Source organism: Rhinatrema bivittatum, chromosome 8, assembly GCF_901001135.1.
Source record: "Rhinatrema bivittatum chromosome 8, aRhiBiv1.1, whole genome shotgun sequence".
Taxonomy (NCBI): Eukaryota; Metazoa; Chordata; class Amphibia; order Gymnophiona; family Rhinatrematidae; genus Rhinatrema; species Rhinatrema bivittatum.
Genome location: NC_042622.1, coordinates 209,066,178 through 209,090,720, shown reverse-complemented (window position 1 = coordinate 209,090,720; position 24,543 = coordinate 209,066,178). Strand labels below are relative to the sequence as shown.

At 43.6% G+C, this 24,543-nt stretch overlaps 1 protein-coding gene across 2 annotated transcripts; it reads right to left on the bottom strand.

Annotated features, from left to right (window-relative positions):
- Positions 1–32: 32 nt before the first annotated feature.
- LYRM9 (LYR motif containing 9) lies at positions 33–18,182 on the bottom strand. Of its 2 annotated transcripts, XM_029612865.1 has the most exons (4): positions 18,087–18,182; positions 3,059–3,191; positions 884–976; positions 34–593 (listed from the first exon to the last, which is right to left on the bottom strand). In XM_029612865.1, the coding sequence occupies exons 2-4, from the start codon at positions 3,182–3,184 to the stop codon at positions 576–578; spliced, it is 237 nt and encodes a 78-aa protein (XP_029468725.1). In that variant the 5' UTR covers positions 3,185–3,191; positions 18,087–18,182; the 3' UTR covers positions 34–575. The 2 variants fall into 2 exon arrangements, with proteins under 2 accessions (XP_029468726.1, XP_029468725.1); XM_029612866.1 differs by lacking the exon at positions 18,087–18,182 and having other exon boundaries at positions 33–593.
- Between the last annotated feature and the right edge of the window lie 6,361 nt (positions 18,183–24,543).

Genomic DNA, 24,543 nt, shown 5'->3' with positions numbered 1-24,543 from the left:
TGACAATAAACAAGAAAGATTTCTTTTTCCTATCTTTATTACGTTTCCTGGGATTTTATGTTCAGTAAATGCTGAGCTACATAATTGATATGTGCAATATGTTACTATAGTATAAAAAAAATATTTATAGCTCACATAATTATACTCAGAACAGGAACTTAATAAATTCTGCTAACCGGAGAGATATATATTGTCTGCTGTAGGAAAAGCAATTCAGAGATCTTTAGTGATCATCAGAGACCGGATCTACCAGGATCTTCAGTGATCACTAAGACAGGAGCTGTCGGGGATTTTTAATGACCCTCACTTCACTCATCCCTTGTTCCCCCACTCAGGCTTATACCCCGCGTGGTACCTTCCATGATGCAAATTAACTTATGGCTCATGGCAGGGTTACAAAGCCATCTTTTTCCAGTTCTCGCCTACGTTTAGGATTCACCGATACTCAGTCTCCTGAGCGGACACAGCAACTGTTGTCTGTTGCCTGTAGATTTCTGTGCATGCTTCTGGAAGTCAATTCAGCCTCCTCGGAGCCAGCATCACAACAGCTTTTCTTTGTCTCCTTTGCTTTGTGTCTACTTTTGATTTTTATACTGAAAAAAAAAAAGGAAAAGTACTTGTATGAGTACAGAAGGGATTGAATGCTGGCTGGGAGAGTCCTGTGAAAACCTCAGAGTTATGGGCTGGGCTACAGGCTGGCCCCGCGCAGGTGGGATCTGACACCCCTTGGAAGGCAAATGCGCTGGGGGTCCGACGGAAGACTTTCCTTCCAACCCTGTGCCAACAGAGGGCCTTAAATTACTCAAAGGGTGGCCCAGCGGCAGAACCGAAACACAAGCATAGTGATCCGTAGATCGGAAAGACCCAGTTGCAAGAAGCTTACTTTGTTGAGAATCCAGTCAGCATCCTCGATGGCTCTTCTGATAATCTGCTGAATTCTCTCAGGATCATCTTCATCTGCATGGACTCGGAAACTCTAAGAAATAAAACATTGCCCAGGAGAAACAATTGTCAAAGCAAAGCAGCATTTTAAAGAACATCTATTTTATACGACTGTCCTTCACATCCTCACTTAACTCAGAAAAGGGGAATGGAGTGATACAAATGTTATGGAACCTGTAACTTTTTAGTGCAATTCTACATCTATAAGAGAAATGCAGGTTAGGCCAAGTCATGGAAAAAGCCCAAAAGTGGAAAGATCTACTGTATGTACTCTAATGACAAAGGCTTCCCAAGCCTCCTTGATGGTGGAACTGAATGCTGGCATTGATGTACTGAAGCGGCCTGGGAAGTCAGCCAGCCTCGACGACACACTCGTTGAACTAACCGAGCAATCTGGACTCCAGAACTAAGAATGGCTCCTCTGTCTGTATAATTCATGTACAGGTAGCCCCCAAAAAATCTCCGAGCCATGGCAACACGCCCAGGCAGTGGCACTTCTAAAGCCAGAGCAAGGCTGACCTGGCTCTAAGAGCTTCAGACCTCTCTGTTCTGCCATACATACAAATGCTAAAACTGACTCCGGTCGCCCTGCATGTAGATAAACCTCTCATTCCTGAATAGGGCAGGTTTTGCCATGGAAAATCCAACAAGCAGCCCATGGTTTACCCTAGCTGCGCATACTGAAGATGATTTCAAAGGAGGCCAAATTACTGGCGCTGTGCTTGTTGGTCTTAACTGCTGCCTACAATACAACTCTTTTACAAGACCCTAGAAATGACAAATGTCCTACATGTCGCAGAACTGGCAGGAACCAAGCGCTTCTCTGCCAAACTCAAAGGGAGCTGACAGACTGATGGAAGGTTACTCGTTCCACTGCTATATAACAACATCTTTCCTAATCACCAAACGATCGAGGGCAGAACAAAGAGGTCCAATACTGCATAAGCCAGTGAATGGCAAAGCTGTGCAGGTAAGGTTATCTGGTGGCGCAGGTCTCTCGCTGATTCTACTCAGCTAAAGCTATCCGGGTAGGTTGCCTCCAATGATGGAAGCCATGCATGAGCCGACGTGACCAGAGCAGCTGCAGCAGTATGAGTGAGCACTCGGAAATCAGACGATCTGGTCACATGAGCACCGAGGGCATGAAAAAAAGATTCAGCCACAACTGTGGGGCAGCAGCACAGATGAGAATTTCTGGATGTCACTTGGGACAGGACAGTGAATAAGGGGATGAAATTGTAACTTGTACTTGACATTGTAAAGGGAGAATACAGATTGTGATGTACCGATGATGCAACCGGATGCTGAGCTATGGCTCTGGGGCACAAATGATTCTGAAACTCCCGAAGTTTGTGTGTTTAATTAGGACCAGGGTATTACAAGGGCCAGCCTACCAGCTCAAGGGCAGTGCTGCCCGCTGCAGTGCAGAGGGTCCTGGGTGATTCCCCGAGTCAGCCAGGGTGGGAGATGCTGTGCAGGTAGGGAGGGAGTCCAAATAATCGTGCAGTGGCGACACCTAGTGGCGTCCTGGTGTATGGCCCCCAGCCAAGGACTGTCACTGCACTGACTGGGCTACAAACTATGGGTAAATACCCCTGGGTAGTGGTAAATGATGGCTCAGTGCCAGATCCCAGTCCTGCTTCTGACTGAGCTGAAAGCCCAAAGCAGCAGGTGAAAACAAAAAACCTGGGATGTGACAGTGAAGAATGATTTTCTGACTCAATGCATTCTAATCCCAGCTCAGAATCTGGGAAAGTCACATTAGTTCCCTGTACCTCAGCCCTCAGATGGGTTTTAGGAGACAGGAGAAAAACCTCTCTCTTTCAGCCACTAAACCTTGGCTTAATACAATAAACACTGCTGACACCAGAAAGAGCTCTCTCTCGAATTCTTTACCCTGTCGGTGCCTCACAATTATAACTATCTAACACTAACATCAAAGGAAAACCTTTCCCGCTCCTATCCCTGTCCCTTATTCCTCCTCTCCTTCCCTGTCCCTATCTCCTGCATTCTGTGTCCCTCGCCGGTGCTTTTTCCACAGTCCCTTGCTTCACAGGCCTGCGCTGCCCTGCCCTGGGCTTCCTGCGGGACCCGTTTTGGCTGTGCTGGACAGTACCTGGCGTATGGCGTGCTTGTAGTGCTGCTGGACGCTCTCTGTGGGAAGCAGGCGGCAGCAGCGTAGAAGGTAGCGATACAGCTGCAAGGGGCTGTGCACCAGGGTGGCGCCAGGGAGCGGGGCCATTGCAACCCTGTCAAAAGATACACAGAAATACCCTTACAATGCACAGCAATCCATCCGTGATCCTCCAAGCCAGACCCGGGGTTTAAACTTGAATCTGTTCCAGCTCTGTGCTGCTATTGTCCTTGCAGTAGACACTGACACGACTACACATCCAAGGATGCTCACTGATGGGCATTACAAAGCTAGGAATGGGCTCACAACCCCCTGATGTTTTGGAGTAACTCAGCAGCTACGACCAAACAGGAAAACAAACTCCAGTCAAAGAAATCCAGCCAACTTCATTCTGAAGCAGCAAACTCAACAACTTTTATCTAAATACTGTAATTGGGTTTCCGGGTAAAGAAGATCATTAAGATTCCACTCTTTTCTTCTGATATTTATTTCATTACTACAGCAATATTTGGCTTAAAGTTTATAAAACGTTTTTCCTGCTTCGTTACTGCAACCATTACAAATCTAAATAAAGCAGGGGTGCTGCTGTGCTGATCGTCATGAGGACACCTGCACAAACCCCCACGCTGATAAATGAAAGGTGTGAATACTACAGAAAGGTGACAGAGGAGGTTTTTACAGAGAGGAATGTGGCCTTAGAGGCCCACTCTTTATATAACTTATGATAAGAAACGAAAGACTTGGGAAGGGATGGGGAGGATGAAACCTAGAAATAAGATTAAAAATGGAAGCAGGATTTGGTGGCTCTTTAAAGGTAATTCATCGTATACGGCTACCAAAGAAAATAGCTATAAATTATTGTACCATTGGTATCAAACCTCTGTACGAATGCACAAAATGAAACTTTGAGACCCAGATAGGTTAGTTCTGGAGGAATTCTGTGCTCCTGCAGAGCAGAGTTTGCACAGAATTGCCATTTTCTGAGCAAAATTTGGCAAAGAAGGAGGAGGCCCTGGCGTGCTGCGAGCAGAGCTCACCCTCACACGACAAAAGTAAAGGCCCTGGAGTGCCGCGGGCAGAGCTCGTCCAGCTTGTGGCAAAAGTAAAGGCTCTGGCGAAGATGGAGCAGGCCCCAGTGAGAGTAAGTGTGTGTAGAGGTGTGTGTGTGGGTGTGAGACTGCAAGCCGAGGAGGAGTGAGAAAGAGCATGTGTGAAGGTGCATGAGTGTGGGTGCCAGAGAGAGGGAACCTATGTGAGGAGATTGTGAAGGAGTATGTATATTTGTGAGAGACTGGGAGCTGGTGTGTGTGAAAAAGGAATTTTGTGTATGTGACAGTGGTTGTGAGAGAGGGAGCCTGAGTGAAGGGATTGTGAATGTGTGAGAGACAGCCTGTGTAAAGGGGTGTGTGAGAGAAAATAGGTAGCTTGTGTGAGGGTATTTGCATGAGAGAGAAGGACCCTGTATGAGGGGATGTGTGTGTGAGAGAGTGAGGGAGCCTGTATGAAGGTGTATGTGTGAGAGAGTGAGGGAGCCTGTATGAGGGGGTGTGTATGTGCACTAAAGAGAGGGAGCCTGTATGTGTGTGAGAGAGAGAGAGAAAGGGACAGAAGAAGCCTGGGTGAGGGGCAGTACTGAGAATGGGGTCAAACTCTGGGACTGGCGATAGAGTGGAAAGGGTTGAGCCTAGAGATGGAGGGGAGAGATACTGGCAGGTAGTGGAGTTGGGGCCTGAGACGGCACAGTGGCCAGGGGAGTAGGGAGAGAGAATGGAAGGGACACTCTTACAGTGAATTTTAGGGAATTTCTGCTCAAAAGATTTAAAATTCTGCATCTTTAAGTAATAACTTTTGTCTGTATTACATTTTAAATTAATTACTTAAAGACTGTCATGTATATTGTTTCATTTTGACCACTAAAAAGTATGCCGAATTTGAGTTTTTTGCACAAAATTCCCCCAGGAGTAATAGATATTAGAGGGGTTGTGGTGAGACAGGCTTCTTGATGCATATGTAGTGGGCATGCTTTCAGATGATGATTTCCTGGAAAGAAGTGATATTATGGATAAATGTTATCCCAAAGGTCTCCCTTCCATTTGACCCAGCCATAATTTTAATAGGGTTTCCTATCCCAGGTATCACCTCTTTCCACTCCGGGGGTATCCCCTTAGTGATTCCTCTACTGGTGGCTGAGAGACAAAATATTGCCCAGAAATGGAAGTCTGCAGAGATCCTATCTTACACTCTCTAGATTCAGACAGTTTGGAAGGTGTTTTCAGTGGAGAACTGCCCTTTTTATCTCCAGATTAAATACCATAAGGTATGGAAAAAATTACTACTTACCTGATAATTTCCTTTTCTTTAATGAAATCAGGTAATCCATGACCAGTGGTTATACCCCTCTACCAGCAGATGGAGACAGAGCAAAGCTGATATTATAGTATAGATATCCCTGCACTGACATCAGCCCGCCAGTATTCTCTGCAAAAGCCAACTGTAGACAACTAAACAATACATGATCATAACTATAAACAGACAACCATACAAACACTCAGTTAACAGGAAGACACTGAACTCAGACAAGGAGTGTAGTATTAAGCTAGGGACTGGATCTGACACTCACCAGTAATTCCTGGAAATGCAACACACCACCATCCAGCAGCCAAGGGCAGGAAGGTGGATTAACCTGTCCACTAATGAAAATGAAGTTATCAGGTAAGTAGTAATTTCTCCTTTCTTAGCATTCAGACAGGTTAATCCATGACCAGTGGGATGTACCAAAGCTACTCCCGAACAGGGCGGGAGGCTGCCTGCTGTCTGATCAACACCGCACACGCAAAGGCTGCATCCTCCTGGTCCTGCACATCCAGGAGGTAATACCTGGAAAAGGTGTGTAAGGTGGCCCACATCACAGCTCAACAAATCTTGATGGGAAACAACAATCAAACCTCCGCCAATGACTCTGCTTGAGTCCTAGTGGAATGAGCCCTATCCTGACTAGGCAATGGTTGCTCAGCATCCACATACGCAGCCATGATAACCTCCTTAATCCAGCAGGCTATCATAGCCCATGACACTGATTCACCCTATTTACTCCCACTGTGGAATATAAACAGCCAGTCTGCCTTTCTGAGAAGTTTAGAAACCTCCAAATACCTCATGATATGCTGCTTGACATCCAAGGTCCATAACAGATGCTATTCATCCACATCTCTCTCCCTGTCCAGTGTCGTCACGGAAATTGATTGATTCAAGTGAAAATCCGAGACCATCTTCGGCAAAAAGGACGGAACAGTTTGCAGCTGTACCGCCCCTGGAGTCACTTGCAGAAATGGTTCCTGGCAAGACAAGACCTGCAGTTCGGAAATTCTATGCGCAGAATAAATTGCCACCAGAAACACAGTCTTCAAGGTAAGTAACCTCAAGGAGAGTCTACGCAGTGGTTGAGAGGTGGAACCCGCCAGAAAATCCAGAACCAAATTAAGACTCTACAAGAACACCAGCAACCGCAAGAGAGGACAAAGATGCTTCACCTCTTTTAAGAACCAGGCCACATCTGGATGGGCCAACAAGGGCTCCCCATTCACCTGACCTCGGAAACAGGCAAGAGCTGCCACCTGTACCTTTAAGGAATTAAAGGGCCAAACCTTTAATCAAACATTCTGCAAAAAATCCATAATGAGCGGGATCTTAACCAAACAAAGATGAACCTCTCGTTCCTCACACCAAGCCTCAAATACTCACCAAACCCAAAGATATGCTAAGGAAGTGAAGAACTTTCACGCTCAAAGAAGGTGGAAATCACAACAATGGCGTATCCACACTTCAGCAACTAAGCCCTCTCAAGGGCCATATCCTAAGGCAAAACTGAGTCGGATCTTCGTGAAGAAAAGGCCCCTGCTGCAACAGATCCTTGTGAACCGGTAATCGCAGAGGAGAGAACACTAGGAGCCTCCACAGATCTGCATTCCACGGTCTCCTGGGCCAAGCTAGCACCACCAAAAGCACTATCATAAGAACATAAGAAATTGCCATGCTAGGTCAGACCAAGGGTCCATCAAGCCCAGCATCCTGTTTCCAACAGAGGCCAAACCAGGCCACAAGAACCTGGCAATTACCCAAACACTAAGAAGATCCCATGCTACTGATGCAATTAATAGCAGTGGCTATTCCCTAAGTAAACTTGATTAATAGCAGTTAATGGACTTCTCCTTCAAGAACTTATCCAAACCTTTTTTGAACCCAGCTACACTAGCTGCACTAACCACATCCTCTGGCAACAAATTCCAGAGCTTTATTGTGCGTTGAGTGAAAAAGAATTTTCTCCGATTAGTCTTAATTGTGCTACTTGCTAACTTCATGGAATGCCCCCTAGTCCTTCTATTATTCAAAAGTGTAAATAACAGATTCACATCTACTCGTTCAAGACCTCTCATGATCTTAAAGACCTCTATCATATCCCCCTTCAGCCATCTCTTCTCCAAGCTGAACAGCCCAAACCTCTTCAGCCTTTCCTCATAGGGGAGCTGTTCCATCCCCTTTATCATTTTGGTTGCCCTTCTCTGTACCTTCTCCATCGCAACTATATCTTTTTTGAGATGCGGCGACCAGAATTGTACACAGTATTCAAGATGTGGTCTCACCATGGAGCGATATAGAGGCATTTTGACATTTTCTGTTTTATTAACTATACCCTTCCTAATAATTCCTAATATTCTGTTTGCTTTTTTGACTGCTGCAGCACACTGAGCTGACAATTTTAAAGTATTACCCACTATGATGCCTAGATCTTTTTCCTGGGTGGTAGCTCCTAATATGGAAGCTAACATCGTGTAACTTCAGCAAGGGTTATTTTTCCCTATATGCATCACCTTGCACTTGTCCACATTAAATTTCATCTGCCATTTGGATGCCCAATCTTCCAGTCTTGCAAGGTCCTCCTGTAATGTTTCACAATCCGCTTGCGATTTAACTATTCTGAATAATTTTGTATCATCCGCAAATTTGATTACCTCACTCGTCGTTTTCCTTTCCAGATCATTTATTGAAAAGCACCGGTCCAAGTACAGATCCCTGAGGCACTCCACTGTTTGTTTATTTATTTATTTATTTATTTATTTATTTATTTATTTAACGTTTTTCTATACCGGCATTCCCGATGAATATCGTATCATGCCGGTTTACAATTAACAAGTAGAGCAGGAACAAAAATAATAATAAATAGTAAGAAATAATGATAATAATAAACATTAACAAGTGATGACAGAAAGATTTCAGTTACAATAAAACAAGGGAGTTACACAACTTGGATAGAGAAAAGAAGCTTGGATTTTAACAGAGAGAACAAATATGCCAATTAGTGGTGATCACTAAGTTCCGGCATTTGCAACATTAATGAATTACCCTGTTGAGGTGAAGTTATTAATTACTGTGTTAAGGAATAAGACTAAGCGTTAGTTGATGATGAAATTAAAGTTCAGTTGAGGTCTACCCTTTTCCACTGAGAACATAAAAACATAAGAAATTGCCATGCTGGGTCAGACCAAGGGTCCATCAAGCCCAGCATCCTGTTTGCAACAGAGGCCAAACCAGGCCACAAGAACCTGGCAATTATCCAAACACTAAGAAGATGCCATGCTACTGATGCAATTAATAGCAGTGGCTATTCCCTAAGTAAACTTGATTAATAGCTGTTAATGGACTTCTCCTCCAAGAACTTATCCAAATCTTTTTTTAACCCAGCTACACTGACTGCACTAACCACATCCTCTGGCAACAAATTCCAGTGCTTTATTGTGTGTTGAGTGAAAAAATGTTCTCCGATTAGTCTTAAATGTGCTACTTGCTAACTTCATGGAATACCCCCTAGAACTTCTGTTATTTGAAAGTGTAAATAACCGAGTCACATCTACTCGTTCAAGACCTCTCATGATCTTAAACACCTATCTTTTAACCAGTTTGTAATCCACGAAAGGACATCGCCTCCTATCCCATGACTTTTTAATTTTCTTAGAAGCTTCTCATGAGGGACTTTGTCAAACGCCTTCTGAAAATCCAAATACACTACATCTACTGGTTCACCTTTATCCACATGTTTATTAACCCCTTCAAAAATTGAAGCAGATTTGTTAGGCAAGACTTCGCTTAGGTAAATCCATGTTGACTGTGTTCCATTAAATCATGTCTTTGTATATACTCTACGATTTTGATCTTGAGAATAGTTTCCACTATTTTTCCCGGCACTGAAGTCAGGCTCACTGGTCTATAGTTGCCCAGATCGCCCCTGGAGCCTTTTTTAAATATTGAGGATACATTGGCCACCCTCCAGTCTTCAGGTACAATGGATGATTTTAATGATAGGTTACAAATTTTAACTAATAGAGCAGAAATTTCATTTTGAGTTCCGTCAGTACCGTAGGATGCATACCATCTGGTCCAGGTGATTTGCTACTCTTTAGTTTGTCAATCTGGCCTACTACATCTTCCAGGTTCACAGTGATTTAGTTCAGTTCGTCTGACCCATCACCCCTGAAAACCATCTCCAGAACTGGTATCTCCCTAACATCCTCATTAGTAAACACGGAAGCAAAGAATTAATTTAGTCTTTCTGCAATGGCCTTATTTTCCCTAAGAGCCCCTTTAACCTCTCGGTCAACTAATGGTCCAACCGACTCCCTCACAGCTTTCTTGCTTCAGATATATTTTAAAAAGTTTTTATTATGAGTTTTTGCCTCTGTGGCCAACTTCATTTCAAATTCTCTCTTCGCCTGTCTTATCAATGTTTTACACTTAACTTGACAATGCTTATGTTTTATCCTATTTTCTTCAGCTGGATCCTTCTTCCAATTTTTGAAGGATGTTTTTTTGGCTAAAATAGCCTCTTTCACCTCACCTTTTAACCATGATGGTAATCGTTTTGCCTTCCTTCCACCTTTCTTAATGTGTGGAATACATATGGACTGCGCCTCTAGGATTGTATTTTTAAACAATGTCCATACCTGTTGAACACTTAACCTTTGCAGCTGCACCTTTCAGTTTTTTTCTATTTTCCTCATTTTATCAAAGTTTCCCTTTTGAAAATTTAGTGTTAGAGCTGCAGATTTACTTATTGTCCCCCTTCCAGCTATTAGTTTAAATTTGATCATGTTATGATCACTGTTGCCAAGTGGCCCCACCACCGTTACCTCTCTCACCAAATCCTGCATTCCACTAAGAATTAAATCTAAAATAGCTCCCTCTCTTGTTGGTTCCTGAAGCAGTCATTTATTACATCCAGGAACTTTATGTCTCTAGCAAGTCCTGATGTTACATTTACCCAGTCAATATTGGGGTAATTGAAATCTTCCATTATTATTATTGCACTGCCAAATTGGTTAGCTTCCTTGATTTCTCTTAGCATTTCATCATCTGTCTGACTATTTTGTCCAGGTGGACGGTAGTATACACCTATCACTATACTCTTACCCAACACACATGGGATTTCTACCCATATAGATTCTACTGAGCATTTAGTCTCTTGTATGATCTTTATCCTGTTGGACTCTATACCCTCCCGGACATAAAGTGCCACACTCCCACCAAGTTGATCCTCCCTATCATTGCGATATAACTTGTACCCTGATATAGCACTGTCCCATTGATTATCCTCCTTCCACCAAGTCTCTGTGATGCCAGTTATGTCAATCACATCATTTGCTGCTATACACTCTAACTCTCCCATCTTACTTCTTAGACTTCTGGCATTGGCATACAGACATTTCAAAGTGTGGTTTTTGTTTGTATTAACAACCTGCTTTTCAGTTGTTAGGGATAATTCGGAAATCATTAGCTTCGGTGATTTTTTACATATAGGCACATGGACTATGTTTGCTTTTAATGGAACCTCTCTGTTGGGATGCCCTAACCCTCCTGTTTCATTAGTATCCTTCAAGGATACATTTCTCCGAACCATGCACTGCTGAGTGACTGTCGGCTTTCCCCCTTGTTCTAGTTTAAAAGCTGCTCCATCCCCATGTGTCTCTCGATCCTCCGAATCACTCTGCTCAACATGGGCCACGGGGGAAAGGCATATAGAAGCTTGCCTTCCAGCCACTCCTGCACGAGGGCATCGATACCCAAAGACTTCAGATCTTTCCTGTGACTGAAGAAGTGAGGAACCTTCGCTTTGTGTAATGTCGCCAGCAAGTCTAGAAACAGGAGGCCCCTGCAGCCCACTATGAGCTGGAACGCTTCATTTGACAATTCCCATTCTCCCGGATCCAGACTCTGTCTGCTGAGAAAGTTGTATCTTACATTGTCTTTTCCTGCAATGTGTGAGGTTGAGATCACCTGAAGATGTACTTTCGTCCATTTCATGAGTAGAGCTATTTCCTGTGACACTTGATGGCTGTTGGTTCCTCCCTGGTGACTGATGTAAGCCACTGTCATTGCATTGTCCAACATTATTCAGACTGTTCAATCCTGCAAGCGGTCAATGAATCACAAGCATGCCAACCAAATGGCTCGGGCTTTCAGCAGATTGATGTTTAAGAAACTCTTCCGTGCTCCAGCGACCCTGCACTGTCAACTCCTGACAGTGAGCCCCCCAACCCTAGAGGCTCACATCCATCATGAGTACTAGCCAGTCCAGTGTTTGAAGGGGAACGCCCTTCCTTAAATGATCTGCTTGCAACCACACTGCAGTTGGATGCACTGATCTCCACCAGTAAGTGAAGCCGTACTGAGTAGTCCTGACACTGTGGACTCCAATGTACAAGCAGTTTGCGCTGAAGAGGATGTATATGCGCCCTTGCCCATGGAACTATCTCTAGGGTGGCTGCTATCAACCCGAGCACCTGTAGGTAAGACCATACCGCTGGGCGTATTGTTTTTGTCAATAGCCGCACCTGCCTCATCAGTTTCTGAATGCAGCTCTCCAGTAGGGACATCCTGCCTTGCTTCATGTCGAAACGAACACCAAGATACTCCAGTGTTTGGGATGGCTGCAGATTGCTCTTGGGCAAGTTCACTATCCAACCTGGTTCCTTTAGCAAGGAGATCACCTTGCACGAGACCTGAAGACTCTCTTTCATATTCTTGGCTCGAATTAAGCTGCGACATATGGCAAGCAGCACAAAGGCTAATGTGCTTAGGCTTCTTTGCTACCGATGCAATGGATAAACATCCACTAGCAGCACACTCCCAAAAGCACGAATGAGCCTGGACAGAGCGCTCAAAAAAAACAAGCTCTGTCCAATAAGCGCACACCTTGGATGCCCAAAATGTAGGCGCCCAATATGCTGTCCAGGTAGCGCCCACCTGATCGCACAAGCACGAACCAACATCAGACACTGTTTCACAGAAGACTTGTGCATAGAAAAGCGCACGAACACTGCCACAGCCTACCATGCAGCGTCTAAGCGAAGCTTGAGAGCAGGGCCTGGCCAAAAAGGCTGATCAACCTGCCAAGCTGCCACGCCTCCCAAGCTCCCCTGGAGTCGGGATGGATGTCAGATTAGCACACCAAGCTCAGAGACCAGAAGGGGAATGGAATCCCTAAAATTAACTCCCCTTCTTTTTCTTCTTTTTCTATATTTACTCTTTACCTGAGCTCAGTCCATCCTGGTCGAGTACAGAGTTGGTCTCTGGCTGCGGGGGGAGAGGGCAAAGGCCTTCACCACCGCGCTCTGCTTCCTGCATCTGCTAGCCTCTCAGCTGTTTGTCTCTCTACAGCTAGGTCCACACTGAAAAACCAGCTACTGGACCGAGGCGCTCTACTGAGGGAAGGATCTGCAAATATCCTTCCCTCAGTAGGGCGGGACAATAAGATATCACCACAAGGAGCTCCTCGGGAAGTACAAGAAAATATACAATCTCTGGATATTTCAGATATACTGGAATTATCCATTGAGACAGAGGTTAAAGAAAGGAAAGTTTTGCTAATATCATTTGCTTTTCTATCAGATCGTAACTTTATAATGAAAAGGTTCTTCAGGAATAGAGCAGCTCTGTTCCAAGGAGCAAAATTATGGATTTACCCTGATATAGTAAAAATTACTCAACAACGTAGGAAGGAATTCCTAGTTATGAAACAGAGGGTACTTAATTTAGGAGCCCGGTTTGTATTAAAATTTCCTTGTAAATGCTGCATAAGTTATAAAGGGAATAATTATGTTTTCTTTGACCCTAATCAGTTGAGGGATTTCTTGGTAGGACACCCCGTAGAAAATCCTGCAGAGTAACTGACCAAATTTAAGTGTTTTGCTCACCTACCTAATTCCTACTTATATGTTGTAAAATCTGCTTATTTCGTTCATTTTACTTACTTGCCCTGAATTCTTATATTTAGGAATGTATATGGAAGGTAATTTGTTTTCAAAATAGAACTGTGTGTTATATTATTATATATTGTATTCCAGAATATGTACCGCATTTCATTAAGAATAGTTTCATGATGTAATTTGTGAAAACTTTGAAAACAGAAAATAAAAAAATAAAAAAAAAGATATCACCACAAGAGAGCGGGGTAAATTAATTTCCTTCTTCTTTCTCCTTCTAAATTTTTTTAAGCAGTCCCCAGAAGGGAGCTGCACATCCACCATCTGCTGGAGATGAAGAAATCTGGCAGGCTGATGTCAGCGCAGGGATATATATACTGTCATGTCAGCTTTGCTCCATCTCCGTCTGCTGGTAGAAGTGCATAACCCACTGGTATGGATTAACTTGTTTGAATGCTAAGAAACACAAATTTGAGGCTCTTGCCTAAATTATGTGGGTAAGAAATTGACTTCATCCTCCTCACTTTCAACATCAGATGTGTTTGCTACGTTTTTCTATAGTAAATGCTCTTCTCCAGGCCTATTATTTGGATTACCTGTCTGTTTCCCTATTAATTTTGTTACAGGACAGAATGGATTATAACATTTCCTGATATGATATGCTGGCCTACTGGATGGACCTTAACACTACTTGAGGGCAATTCAGTACTCATTTTATATCTCCTTGTTAATATTTAAGCTTTTGACCTATGCACTTTTGTCGTTTTGACTGTGTCTTCATTGCTGTATTACTTTGTGCATGTTTTAAGAAAAAAAAAACTTTTTTACAAGGAAGCAATTCAGCCAAAATAGACAACTTGATATTTTGAAGGCTTCAGTTAATAGCATTTTGACTCTGAAGTCAGGTTGCTCAACTGAAAAGCTACAGCCCAGCACACGCACCTCACAAATCTAACAAGGACTCCCTAAACATCATTCTGACAAAGGGAAATTCTTCCACCTGACACACAAAGCTAAAATACTGTCCTAAGAGAGAGGTTCTGCTCCTGTGTGTTCCAGCCATGCACATTCCCTCCCCAAGGAAACCCTTCTCCTTTTCCTTCTCAAGCTTCCATGGGCCAAAAGAAGGAGGTGACAGAATTAGTGGCAAGTCAAAGCAGAAAGGCTAAGAAGCAGGGCTGTGCGTCAGACGGGGATCTCCTGAGAATCAAGTGCGAGCGGCCAGAACGAGGCAGGTGCCGAGCTGGGCCAAATCCGGTTGGCAAGACCCTTATTATCAGAGCAGGAGAGTGACCTGAGCTTTGCTCTGTAATGACTAGGCTTCCACCTGTGCCACACTTCCTCCTGCTGGTAAGAGTAACAGAAGGAAGCGTGTCTTGGCAGAAAGGGTGGTGGGATGCATGAAACAGCCCCACCAGCAGAGGCTGAAGCAGTAACCTAATTCAGGAAAGCCTGGGATAAGCCCAGAGGGATTCCTGGAGATGAGAGAATGAGGTCAAAAGTGCGGTAGACTCCGCAGTATTGCATTAGGACAAGGCAGATTACATGGACCCTGCGGTCCTTATCCAATGTCATTTTCGAAGACTGCAGCTCCGCACCATCCAAAATTAGTGAGTCCAGTTTATTCATGCGTAATCATCTTACTCTCATGCATCCACCCCTCTCTAGCATTTTCTGTTTAGCCCCATGATTTGTACCTGCCAGGTTTCATCTGTCTGGCAGATATAATACAAATTTCTAGGTCCTGTTCCTGATTGAGAAGACACTAGGACTTTTGCACCTAAGCTGCCTCTTCTGTAGATAATCAGTCACTAAACTGAGCAAGCTCTGGAAGCACCATTAGAGGGCACTTGTCAGAGTGAGCCTGCTTCCCCCACTCCCAGCCCTATGGAGTGAACTATTCTGCTCTTTTTTTGTCCCATCTCCACTGCTGTTACCTCCTCAGTTTCTCCCTTGATTGCTCTATCAAGCTGCATTTCTAAGCACTAAATTATTCTCATTCCCTTAATCCATCTATCCTGGACCTATTTTTTGGAGGGGCTTCAGTGTTTGTGGTAATGGAGATGTATTTTTAAGATTTCCTTTACAGCAGGGTGCTCAGCTGGGAGATCGAGCCCCCTAGGGATCTGTGAAATCTAACAAACTTATAAAAAAAATAAAATAGACATGTACAAAGGAATTTTTCCAACAGGGAAGGGGAGATGTGGAACACCCCTAATTTATAGACATCAAGATCAGAATTGTTTGTGAAGTGCTGCCGTGAGACCAGTAGATGGTGCTGTTGGATTGGAATCTATGCTGTCAAATGCTATTGATTTGAGGAATACAAGCAAGAGGTGAAAAAAAAAATGGAGAAGGTATTCTAATTACATACATTACCTGATATCTCCAGGACAGCGGGGAAAGGCTGTGCTATTCCTATTTAAACTCTTTTCCCACTGAATACAGGACTCTCACGACCTCATTACAGGAATAAGAACTCCTGGCAGCCAAGCTGCCCGACGAAAGACACATTGTCAGAAAGTCATTAATACTTTTCTAAAGTTTGCCATTCCTTACTTTCTCAGTGACTATGTACGTCACAACCTATATTTCTTACTTTCTCAGTGACTACCTATGTCACAAACTATAGTTTTAAGGATAATAAGCTGCACCATTTGCATGTCAATTTACCGCCAGTTCAGCTTAGCCACCTCCGAGGCTGTTCTCAGGGGCACTATAAATGTGAACAGATTTAGGACCTAGTACATTTTTATGCATAGAAATAAAGGGTAGCAAATTTAAAAAAAATATGTATATATAGTGATATCTTTTTTTTGGACTAACTTAATACATTCCTTAACTAGCTTTTCAGAGCTAAGATCATGGCTGGATTTGTCAATAGGTCCACTAGGGCAGCAGAAATCTGGGGGACAGCAGGCTAGCTGAACATTTGCTGCCTTCCAATAAAAATAATATTAATTATATTACTAAATATAGCATCAAACTACTTTAGTTTCATAATGTAATATAAAAGATGGAAATGTTTGCCAATTCGCTTCAGAATTTTTAAATTTCTGCCACAGGATCTACCCCTGAGCTGCCACAGGAAACTAGAGGGGACCCAATATTGTCCAACGTTTGGGAGGGGGGCGGGGGGGTGACAGCCCGAACAGTGCTTAGGGGCGCCAAAAGCCGAAATCCGTCACCGGCTAAGATGAATGAGCAAAAGATGATGACATTACCAGAAAAATAAAAGGCAGTGTTCTGCCAATAAGTGAATCATAAAAGGAATTCCAGTGATAAGGGGTTGGGGGATGAAGCACTATAATTTTATGGCTCATAATGTGATAGGAAAACTGTATCTCAGAGCCCTTTTTTTTGTCATGAGAAGGTAAAGGTGCTGTTTAGTTTTCTTTCCTTTTCAGTGAGTTTGCTCATTTGTCTTCTGGTATTAAGTGGGTGAAGGAGCAGTATTTAATTCTTATCTTTCTAGATATTCAGGTGGACTAACAGCAGCCAATCTACATTTTTTTATGCTGGAATTAGGAGGGAATTTTAGAAAGTAATTTTCCAGCACTTCATTAGAGTAAAAAAGCAGAAAGATATCTGCTGTGCAGGGTACTAGATGACTCCATGTCACTTAAGTTACAGAAAAGGTCACAACAAAGCCCAGGTGAAATAATAAACTTACTCAAAAAAAAAAAACAAAAGAACCAAGGGCAACAAAGCTATTAAAGAAACCATCATAAGTGGGAACCTTTAAACGCTAAAGGACAGTTTTGTGCAACCTGGCTGGACTATCAAGCAAACCAATTTTTCCTTTTTATTTTAAATCATAGGTCTCAAATGTGTCCACAAAAACTAGAAACATTTTAAAGATTTTTAGTGTATATTTTCTTTTTATCATTTATAGTCCCATAAACTTTTAAACTACTTTCAAAAGAGAAGAAAGATTACTTATCTTTGCCAAAGCGTGTACATATATTTTCATTAATTTCTCCTTTTTTAAACGGAAAAAGAAAAGCAGGGTCCATTTTTAAACGGAAGAAATTAATGAAAATTTTTCTAGTTTGTGTGGACAATTTATGAGATCTATGATTTAAAATAAAAAGGAAAAATAGGTTCGCTGGATAGTCCAGTTAAGTTGGGTGAAACTGTCCTTTAGCGTTTAAAGATTCCCACTTATGATGGTCTCTGTTGCCCTTGCTTCTTTTTTTTTTGAGTACGTCCATGTCACTTAAGGCAGAATATTCAAGTCCTGGTTTTGCCTTACAACCTGCACAGATTTTTATTATATTCTTTTCGCAGGTTTCATCCTCCTGCCTTGACGATGGCCGTATAGGATCATATCCCCAGTGAGGTCAGATGGCAGGTTTTTAAACTTTAAACGCCCCTCTATTGTATTTCTCCATTTCAGCCTAATGACCAAGAAGGGAACATCCTCAGCTCATGCCTCGGATTTTAACCCAAAGGGGATCAAGAGCCAAGTCCATGGCTCTAAACGTACAACAGAGCAAATTCCGAGATGCTTGTGCCTTTTCCCATATGACATGGTCAACTGATAATCCTTGCAGTAGCCACTCCAGTCTTCCCAGGTAGTCCATAAATTCCCATCGTTTTCCCCAGTGCCCAGTAGTGGGTATTAAAGTCCATGACCCTGACCATAGCCCCGGTTTTGGCCCACTGCATTCTGGGATTTGCAGGTTTAACTACACGCTAAGCAACAGACCTCCAAGATCCCTACATGCACTACGCTGATCGTGAGCAGTCCCTACCTCGGACACTCTGCCCGCCACCGGCTGTAACCGTGTCCTGAGGCCCAAAACCACCAATCCTAGCGTCAATAGTCAGTATCACGCACACAATTCCTTTCAAGCGTCGCACGAAAGCTCTCCCCTCATTGGCCAATATAGAAAATGACAAACTCTAAGAGAGAAATGGCCAATAACGAACTCATCAGATAACCAATTAGAAACAGACTTGTCTGACCAATTAAATATCGGAAGAAGGGTTCAGTATACAGTATGTAACCAATTGCGATAGGGTTACGGCTGCTGACAAAGGCTTGACCTTTTACTGGCGGGTTAGAGTCACGTGATTGTGGCTGACGTGACGTGCGAGCTGGGCTTTTGATTTACAGGAACAGCCGAGAGGATGTCGGGTTCCTTCCCTGAGCTACAAACTCCCCAGTCTCATTCCAAATGTAGTGTGCACTGTGTATCATTGTTACCGGAACCTCTTAAACCCAGTCTAGCCGCAGCCTATGTTACTAGAACCTCTCAATCCAAATATGTCTGCAGCCTGTGTGTTACGAGAACCTCCTAAACTTAGTACTCCTGGGGAATTTTGCGTACAAAATTGTAAAAATTCTGTACAAAAAAAATAAAAAATTCACACAATATTTTAAAATTCTACATACTATATCAAAATAATGTAATGTAATCACTTTCTTTGAGTAGTAAATTAGTTTAAATTAAACTAAAAAAGCTTTTTATTCAAATATGCAAAATGTTTTCAGTTTTTGGTGCAACATTATCTCAGGAATTCAGTAATAGTGCACCATATCTAGAGCTTTTGGTTTTTAGGGATTTCACTTCAGCAATCCACAGAATCAAAGGGTTGCTTGGAGCTGTAGGTAGTGCAGACTTCTTGCAGCTGCCAACACTTGCGGCTATTCAGCAATGTGAACACTGTGGATCCATAAAGTCAAGAGGCCGCCAATGAAGAGTGGGTGACTCGCCAGAATGATGGCTAATGCCTGGAGACAATACCCTTATTCAATAAACGTACACATGCTTACTGTGACTCCAACATCATTCTAGCTTCAACAGCAAGAGGAAATGTGGAATAAAGGATCTGCACTCACAAAGGGGGCAGTAGCTGGCTTGTTACGGCGGTTACTACCCCAAACCAAATAAGCCTGTTACTTCAATTTCTATGCAAATACAGCATAGTTCTCTGCTTCAACGGCAGGGGAGAAGAAAAAACTGATACTACACACATCCAGCAGATCTCTCTGCTTCAACGGCAGGGGAGAAGAAAAAAGGGTTCGCACTCACAAAGCGGGGAGTAGCTGGCTTGTTACGGCGGTTACTACCCCAAACCAAATGTGCCTGATACTTCACTTTCGATGCATATCCAGCATGGCTCTCTGCTTCAACAGCATGGGAGAAGAATAAACTGATACTTCAAGCATATCCAGCATAGCTCCCTGCTTCAACAGCAGGGGAGAAGAAAAACAACCAATAAGGGCTGTATAACATAGTCTGGGTAAAACAAATAAGCATGGGTGTAGCTTGCTTATTGCAGCGGTTACTACCCCTACTACCCCTAACTTATCAGCTAGATATTCACTTGGATGCAGCTCCATCACTGCTTTCTACATTAATGGTGGGGGTGGAAGGGAAATAGAACCAAGAGCTAAGAGAAACAGATAAGTATGAGAGAAAAAAGTGTGTGAAGCTTGCTGGGCAGACTGGATGGGCCATTTGGTCTTCTTCTGCCGTCATTTCTATGTTTCTATATGTTTCTAATTGTAGCTGAAAATGTCAGCAGTTGAAAGAAGTTGTGCTCTCTGCAGCTCCTCTTGGGCTCCGCTGATAGCCAAATGAAAATTCCTGAAATCCAGAACCCGAACCATAAAGCAGTAGACCACGCTCCCTCTAAACATTCTCACCCCAACACTCCCAGCTTGTCCCCCCAACAATCTCTCCCCTCCCCCCTCCTATTCATCCCCAGCTTCTCTTCACTCTCTTACTCCTACTTGTCCCTTCAAACACTCTTCCACTCCTCCTTCCAGCACTCCCATTCCTTCCCATCTCACATCCCTCCCCCAGCTTGTCTCTGACCCTTAAACAGGTCCCTTCTCCCCCTCCTCAACTCATCCCCCAATCTCTTTTATATTAACTCCATTATTTCAGTCTCTATCACCATCTTTTTTCCAGATGTCAGTGTCCACAAGTGACCTGGCAAGCACTCTTCCTGCACCGCGCTGCTCCCAGGGGAGCTCAGGCGAGCGCACTGTTTAACCTTCAGTTGGACGCAGGTTGTGTAGGTGCATCCACAGCCCCTTATGCTATAAAGGGATTAGTATCTCCACAATGTGTGTCCAGCACGCCGGGAAACTAATAGCACTCATCACATGCAAATGCATATCGATGAGGCTATTCGTTATTCACTCCACATGCAGTAAAAAAAAATGTGCATCCAAAATGCACATTTTTGCGCTCAGAAAGCGTTAATTCCTGAGCACCCCAAATATTAAGTCTGAGTATTCCAAATATGTCAGAGGAATGAAAGATTAAAAAGAATTTTTTTTTTAAAGTGCCAAGTCAGGTTCAGGAAATGGACGCTCAGTTAACCAGCGTCCGTTTTCCGAACCCATGGCTGTGCGCCGATTAGGAAAACGGACGCTGATAAATTCAGCGTTCGTTTTCTTAACTAGTGGACAGCCGACCACTCCCGCATACCGGCTGTCAAGGAGGCGCTAGGGGCACGTAATCAACCCTAGCGCCTCCCTGACAGCGCGACCCCTATTTAAAATTCATGGTGCCCTCAGGATAGGTGCCCGCTTTCAGTGCATTTTTTTTTCCATCAGCCCCTCAGTGAGGCGAGGTGCCTGAAATCCTGTGCTGTTCTCGAAGTCTCGGGAGAACAACACGGGAGTTCAGGCACTGTCCTTGGCGGGGCAGGAAGAAGATGGCGGCAGCAGCTCCTCTTCCTCTTGTTTGTGGCCCACTCCGTTCTCTCGCCAGCTTTGCAGAACAAATTCCATACAGAAAGAGGTCAATTCTGCGTCAGGGGGAGAGGGATTCTGCACAAATTCTGCATTGTGCAGTGGCGCAGAATTCCCCCAGGAGTAACACAGCTGCTGTGTTGGGGATCAGTTGCAGGCCTTGCAGCTGTCTCTTAAGAAGCCCCACAGAAGAGGAGTCTAGTCCTGATGAAATCAAGGCATGGACTACTGCAATTAGGTCACTCTTCTCCAAACATGGGTGAGTGACGTTGACAAATAATGCGTTATCTGGGCAAATCACGAGCAAACTAGTGATGAAATGTGAACAGACACAGAAAGCTCAGACATAAGCCTCTGATAAGGCCTTCAGGGCTAATTGTCCAGGACAGTGTTTCTCAACCTTTTTTAAGCCAGGTACCAGTTGGCTGAACACCTACATTGACAACTACCTGGTAGAGTTGTGGTAGACCCCTGAACAATGGGGAAGAAGGAGTTCCTGCCTGAGGCTAAAAAGCATGGCTGTCCCCTCTATAATTAAAATGCAAGGAAAGGATTTCCCCCCCCCCCCCCCCTCCCAGTATCAACCCAGCCACCACCTAATGTTTTAATTCCAAGAATTATGACAAAGGAGTAGTGATTCTTGCACCCAGAACAGGGGAAGATTTAAAAAAATCAAGTTTCCTCATTCTGGAGTGAAGGGTAACAAACAATTTATAAGTGATTAACTTTTAATTGGACTAACTTAATACATCTATGGTTACGTTTTCAAGCATTACCTCTCTTGGGACTGCAGTTACACTTGGTTTAAACAGAAGAGTCATCTAGGTATTAGGCTGTCCTCATATGTCAGGAGTGGCCAACAGCACCTCACGAGCTGCATGCGACTCTCTGGAGCCCAAACTGCGGCTTGCGAAGAGAAATCCACCCTGTACTGCAAACCATTCCCTCTGTCTACTGTACTCTGCAATCCTTTCCTTTTGTCAGCGGGCAGTTCATGGGTGGAAGTTGTAAGTTTACAACTTTTGTTCAAGAATCAGGTACTGAGGAGGACTGCAGTGTGCGGGAGCTGCCTGCCTTCATGCCCACATCCCCCCTACGTGACAGCAGCCAACGGAGCCCGTCCCGTGGTGGCTGAACATGAGGTCCGGCTGGGCCGCCATGGAGCATATCCTGCGGCAGCCTAAGATGAGTAAGGCCACGGTGGAGCTCATCCCACGTTGGCCAAAGAAACATCCCGACAGGCTGTTGTGGAAGAGGAATGGTAGGCCGCCACAGACTCCCACCCGTGGCAGCTGAAGGTGGAGGCTGTTGCAGCTGAAATGAGGCCCTGAGAGACTCCCTCCGATCCACAACAATTGCAGGGTGACTGTAAATCAAAAGATTCCAGGTATGGAGAGCAAAAGATATTATTAGTTTTAATTTTGGGGTGTTATTTGATGTGTCTGCTGTTTTTAAATATTTTTTGGTATTTGGGAAAATATTAAAACAAATTTATGTGAAATTTTAATTACTGGATGTTCTATTCATCAGTTGTTTTGAAATATTTATTCTTTTTATTAGTATGGTTTTACTATTATGAAAGATATATAGTAACATAGTAATGACGGCAGAAAATGACCAAATGATCCATCCAGCCCGCTTAGCTCCGTGTAGGCTACCCCCATGTCTCCGCTGAGGGCAGAAACTGCCACTCCTTGCATGGTAGCAATATTTACAATCCAAATCAAGCACTGATAAACCCATTACAAAATTATTGCTTGCTTTTACAGGGTGAGCAACCTTCATGATAATTCAGACAATGCTGCTTGAATATGCTTTGTATTTGGACTTGGCCGTATTTATTTATTTGAAGTTTTTCTATACCGACATTCATGTATAGACATATCACATCGGTTTACATCGAACCAGGTTATATATATATTACATCGAACAGTAGATACATTGAACAAATAATAAAAATAAATATAAATTACATTGAACATATGAAATATATATTAAATCGAACAGTGGGTACATCAACCAAAGGGGACATAACTTTTGGCGTGAAACTAATCTCGAACAGTGGAAACGCGAGTATGCCTTTGAACAGTGGATACAACAACCAAAGACATTGAGTAAGCGTGATAACTGGCAGGGATAGGTGGTCACATATGTATGCTGGATAAAGTCCTTTGTCAGTAGCATAACTTTGGCGCGAACAAAAGTGTTAAAGGAAGTCTGAAATGATGAATGTGGGATGGTTATTTACCGGGGCTGATAGTATATAGATTGGTGGCGCCTAATGGCAAGGAGCTGAAGAAGATTAGAACGGGAGGAGTTAGAGGTAGGTAGAATGCTGATGATCAATCAGAATATGATGCTTATGCTGAAAAGATATGCTGCGAAGCATCAGGAAGAAGTTAGCCTGAGTCCGGCGGAAAAATACAGTCCATGAGAGGTTGTCTATTCTTTAGGGAAATGCTTGTTTGAACAGCCACGTTTTTAGCCTTTTTCTGAAGGTCATTGGGCAGGGTTCCTGGCGAAGATCTGGGGGAAGGGTGTCCCATTGTGAGGGACCCGCTGTGGAGAAGGCGCGTTTTTTAGGAGAGGACTTGGTGGGAGGGGCGTATAAGGTGCCTTTGTATGCTGTTCTGATTGGTCTGGAGGAAGTGTGATGGCGAAGGGGAATACTAAGCTCAAGAGAGGATTGGTTGTGAATAGTCTTGTGTATCATCGTGAGGACTTTGTGCAGGATTCTGAATTTAATGGGTAGCCAGTGTAAATTCTTAAGAATGGGCGTGATATGTTCTCCTTTGCTGGTGTTGGTTAGGATCCTTGCAGCTGTGTTCTGTAATATCTGTAGAGGTTTGGTGGTGTTAGCGGGGAGGCCGAGGAGGAGGGAGTTGCAGTAGTCGACCTTTGAGAATATGGTGGCTTAGAGCACAGTCCGGAAGTCGTGTAGGTGTAGGAGGGGTCTTAGCTTCTTTAGGGTTTGAAGTTTGTAGAAACATTCCTTTGTGGTATTATTGACGAATTTTCTTAGGTTCAGCCGGTTGTCTATAATTACTCCAAGGTCTCTCGCATGTGTAATGGGGGTCGATGGGGTTGTGGGAAGAAGGTTGATTGCTAGGTCGTTGTCATCCTGAGCGATGAGGAGGAGCTCAGTTTTTGCTGTGTTGAGAATTAAGTTGAGGCTGGAGAGAAGGTGGTTGATGGACTGGAGGCAATTGTTCCAGAAGGTGAGGGTTTTTGAGATTGAGTCTGTAACCGGAATGAGAATCTGCACATCGTCGGCATATATATAATGGGTTACCTTTAGACTTACGAGTAGTTGGCAGAGAGGGAGGAAATAGATGTTGAAGAGGGTAGGAGAGAGAGAGGATCCTTGCAGGATGCCAAGAGTTGATTTGACAGGGTGAGATTCTTTGTTGTTAAACTTTACCTTGAAGGTCCTGTTACATAGGAATGATTAGAAGCATTCTTGTGCTTTGTCCCTAATGTCTGCATATCAGTTTTAT

Coding starts and splice junctions, on each gene's coding strand:
- LYRM9 (XM_029612865.1), bottom strand. CDS start 3,184: ATGGCCCCGCTCCCTGGCGCCACCCTGGTGCACAGCCCCTTGCAGCTG. Junction 977..3,058: donor ACAAGCACGCCATACGCCAG/GTACTGTCCAGC, acceptor TTTATTTCTTAG/AGTTTCCGAGTCCATGCAGA.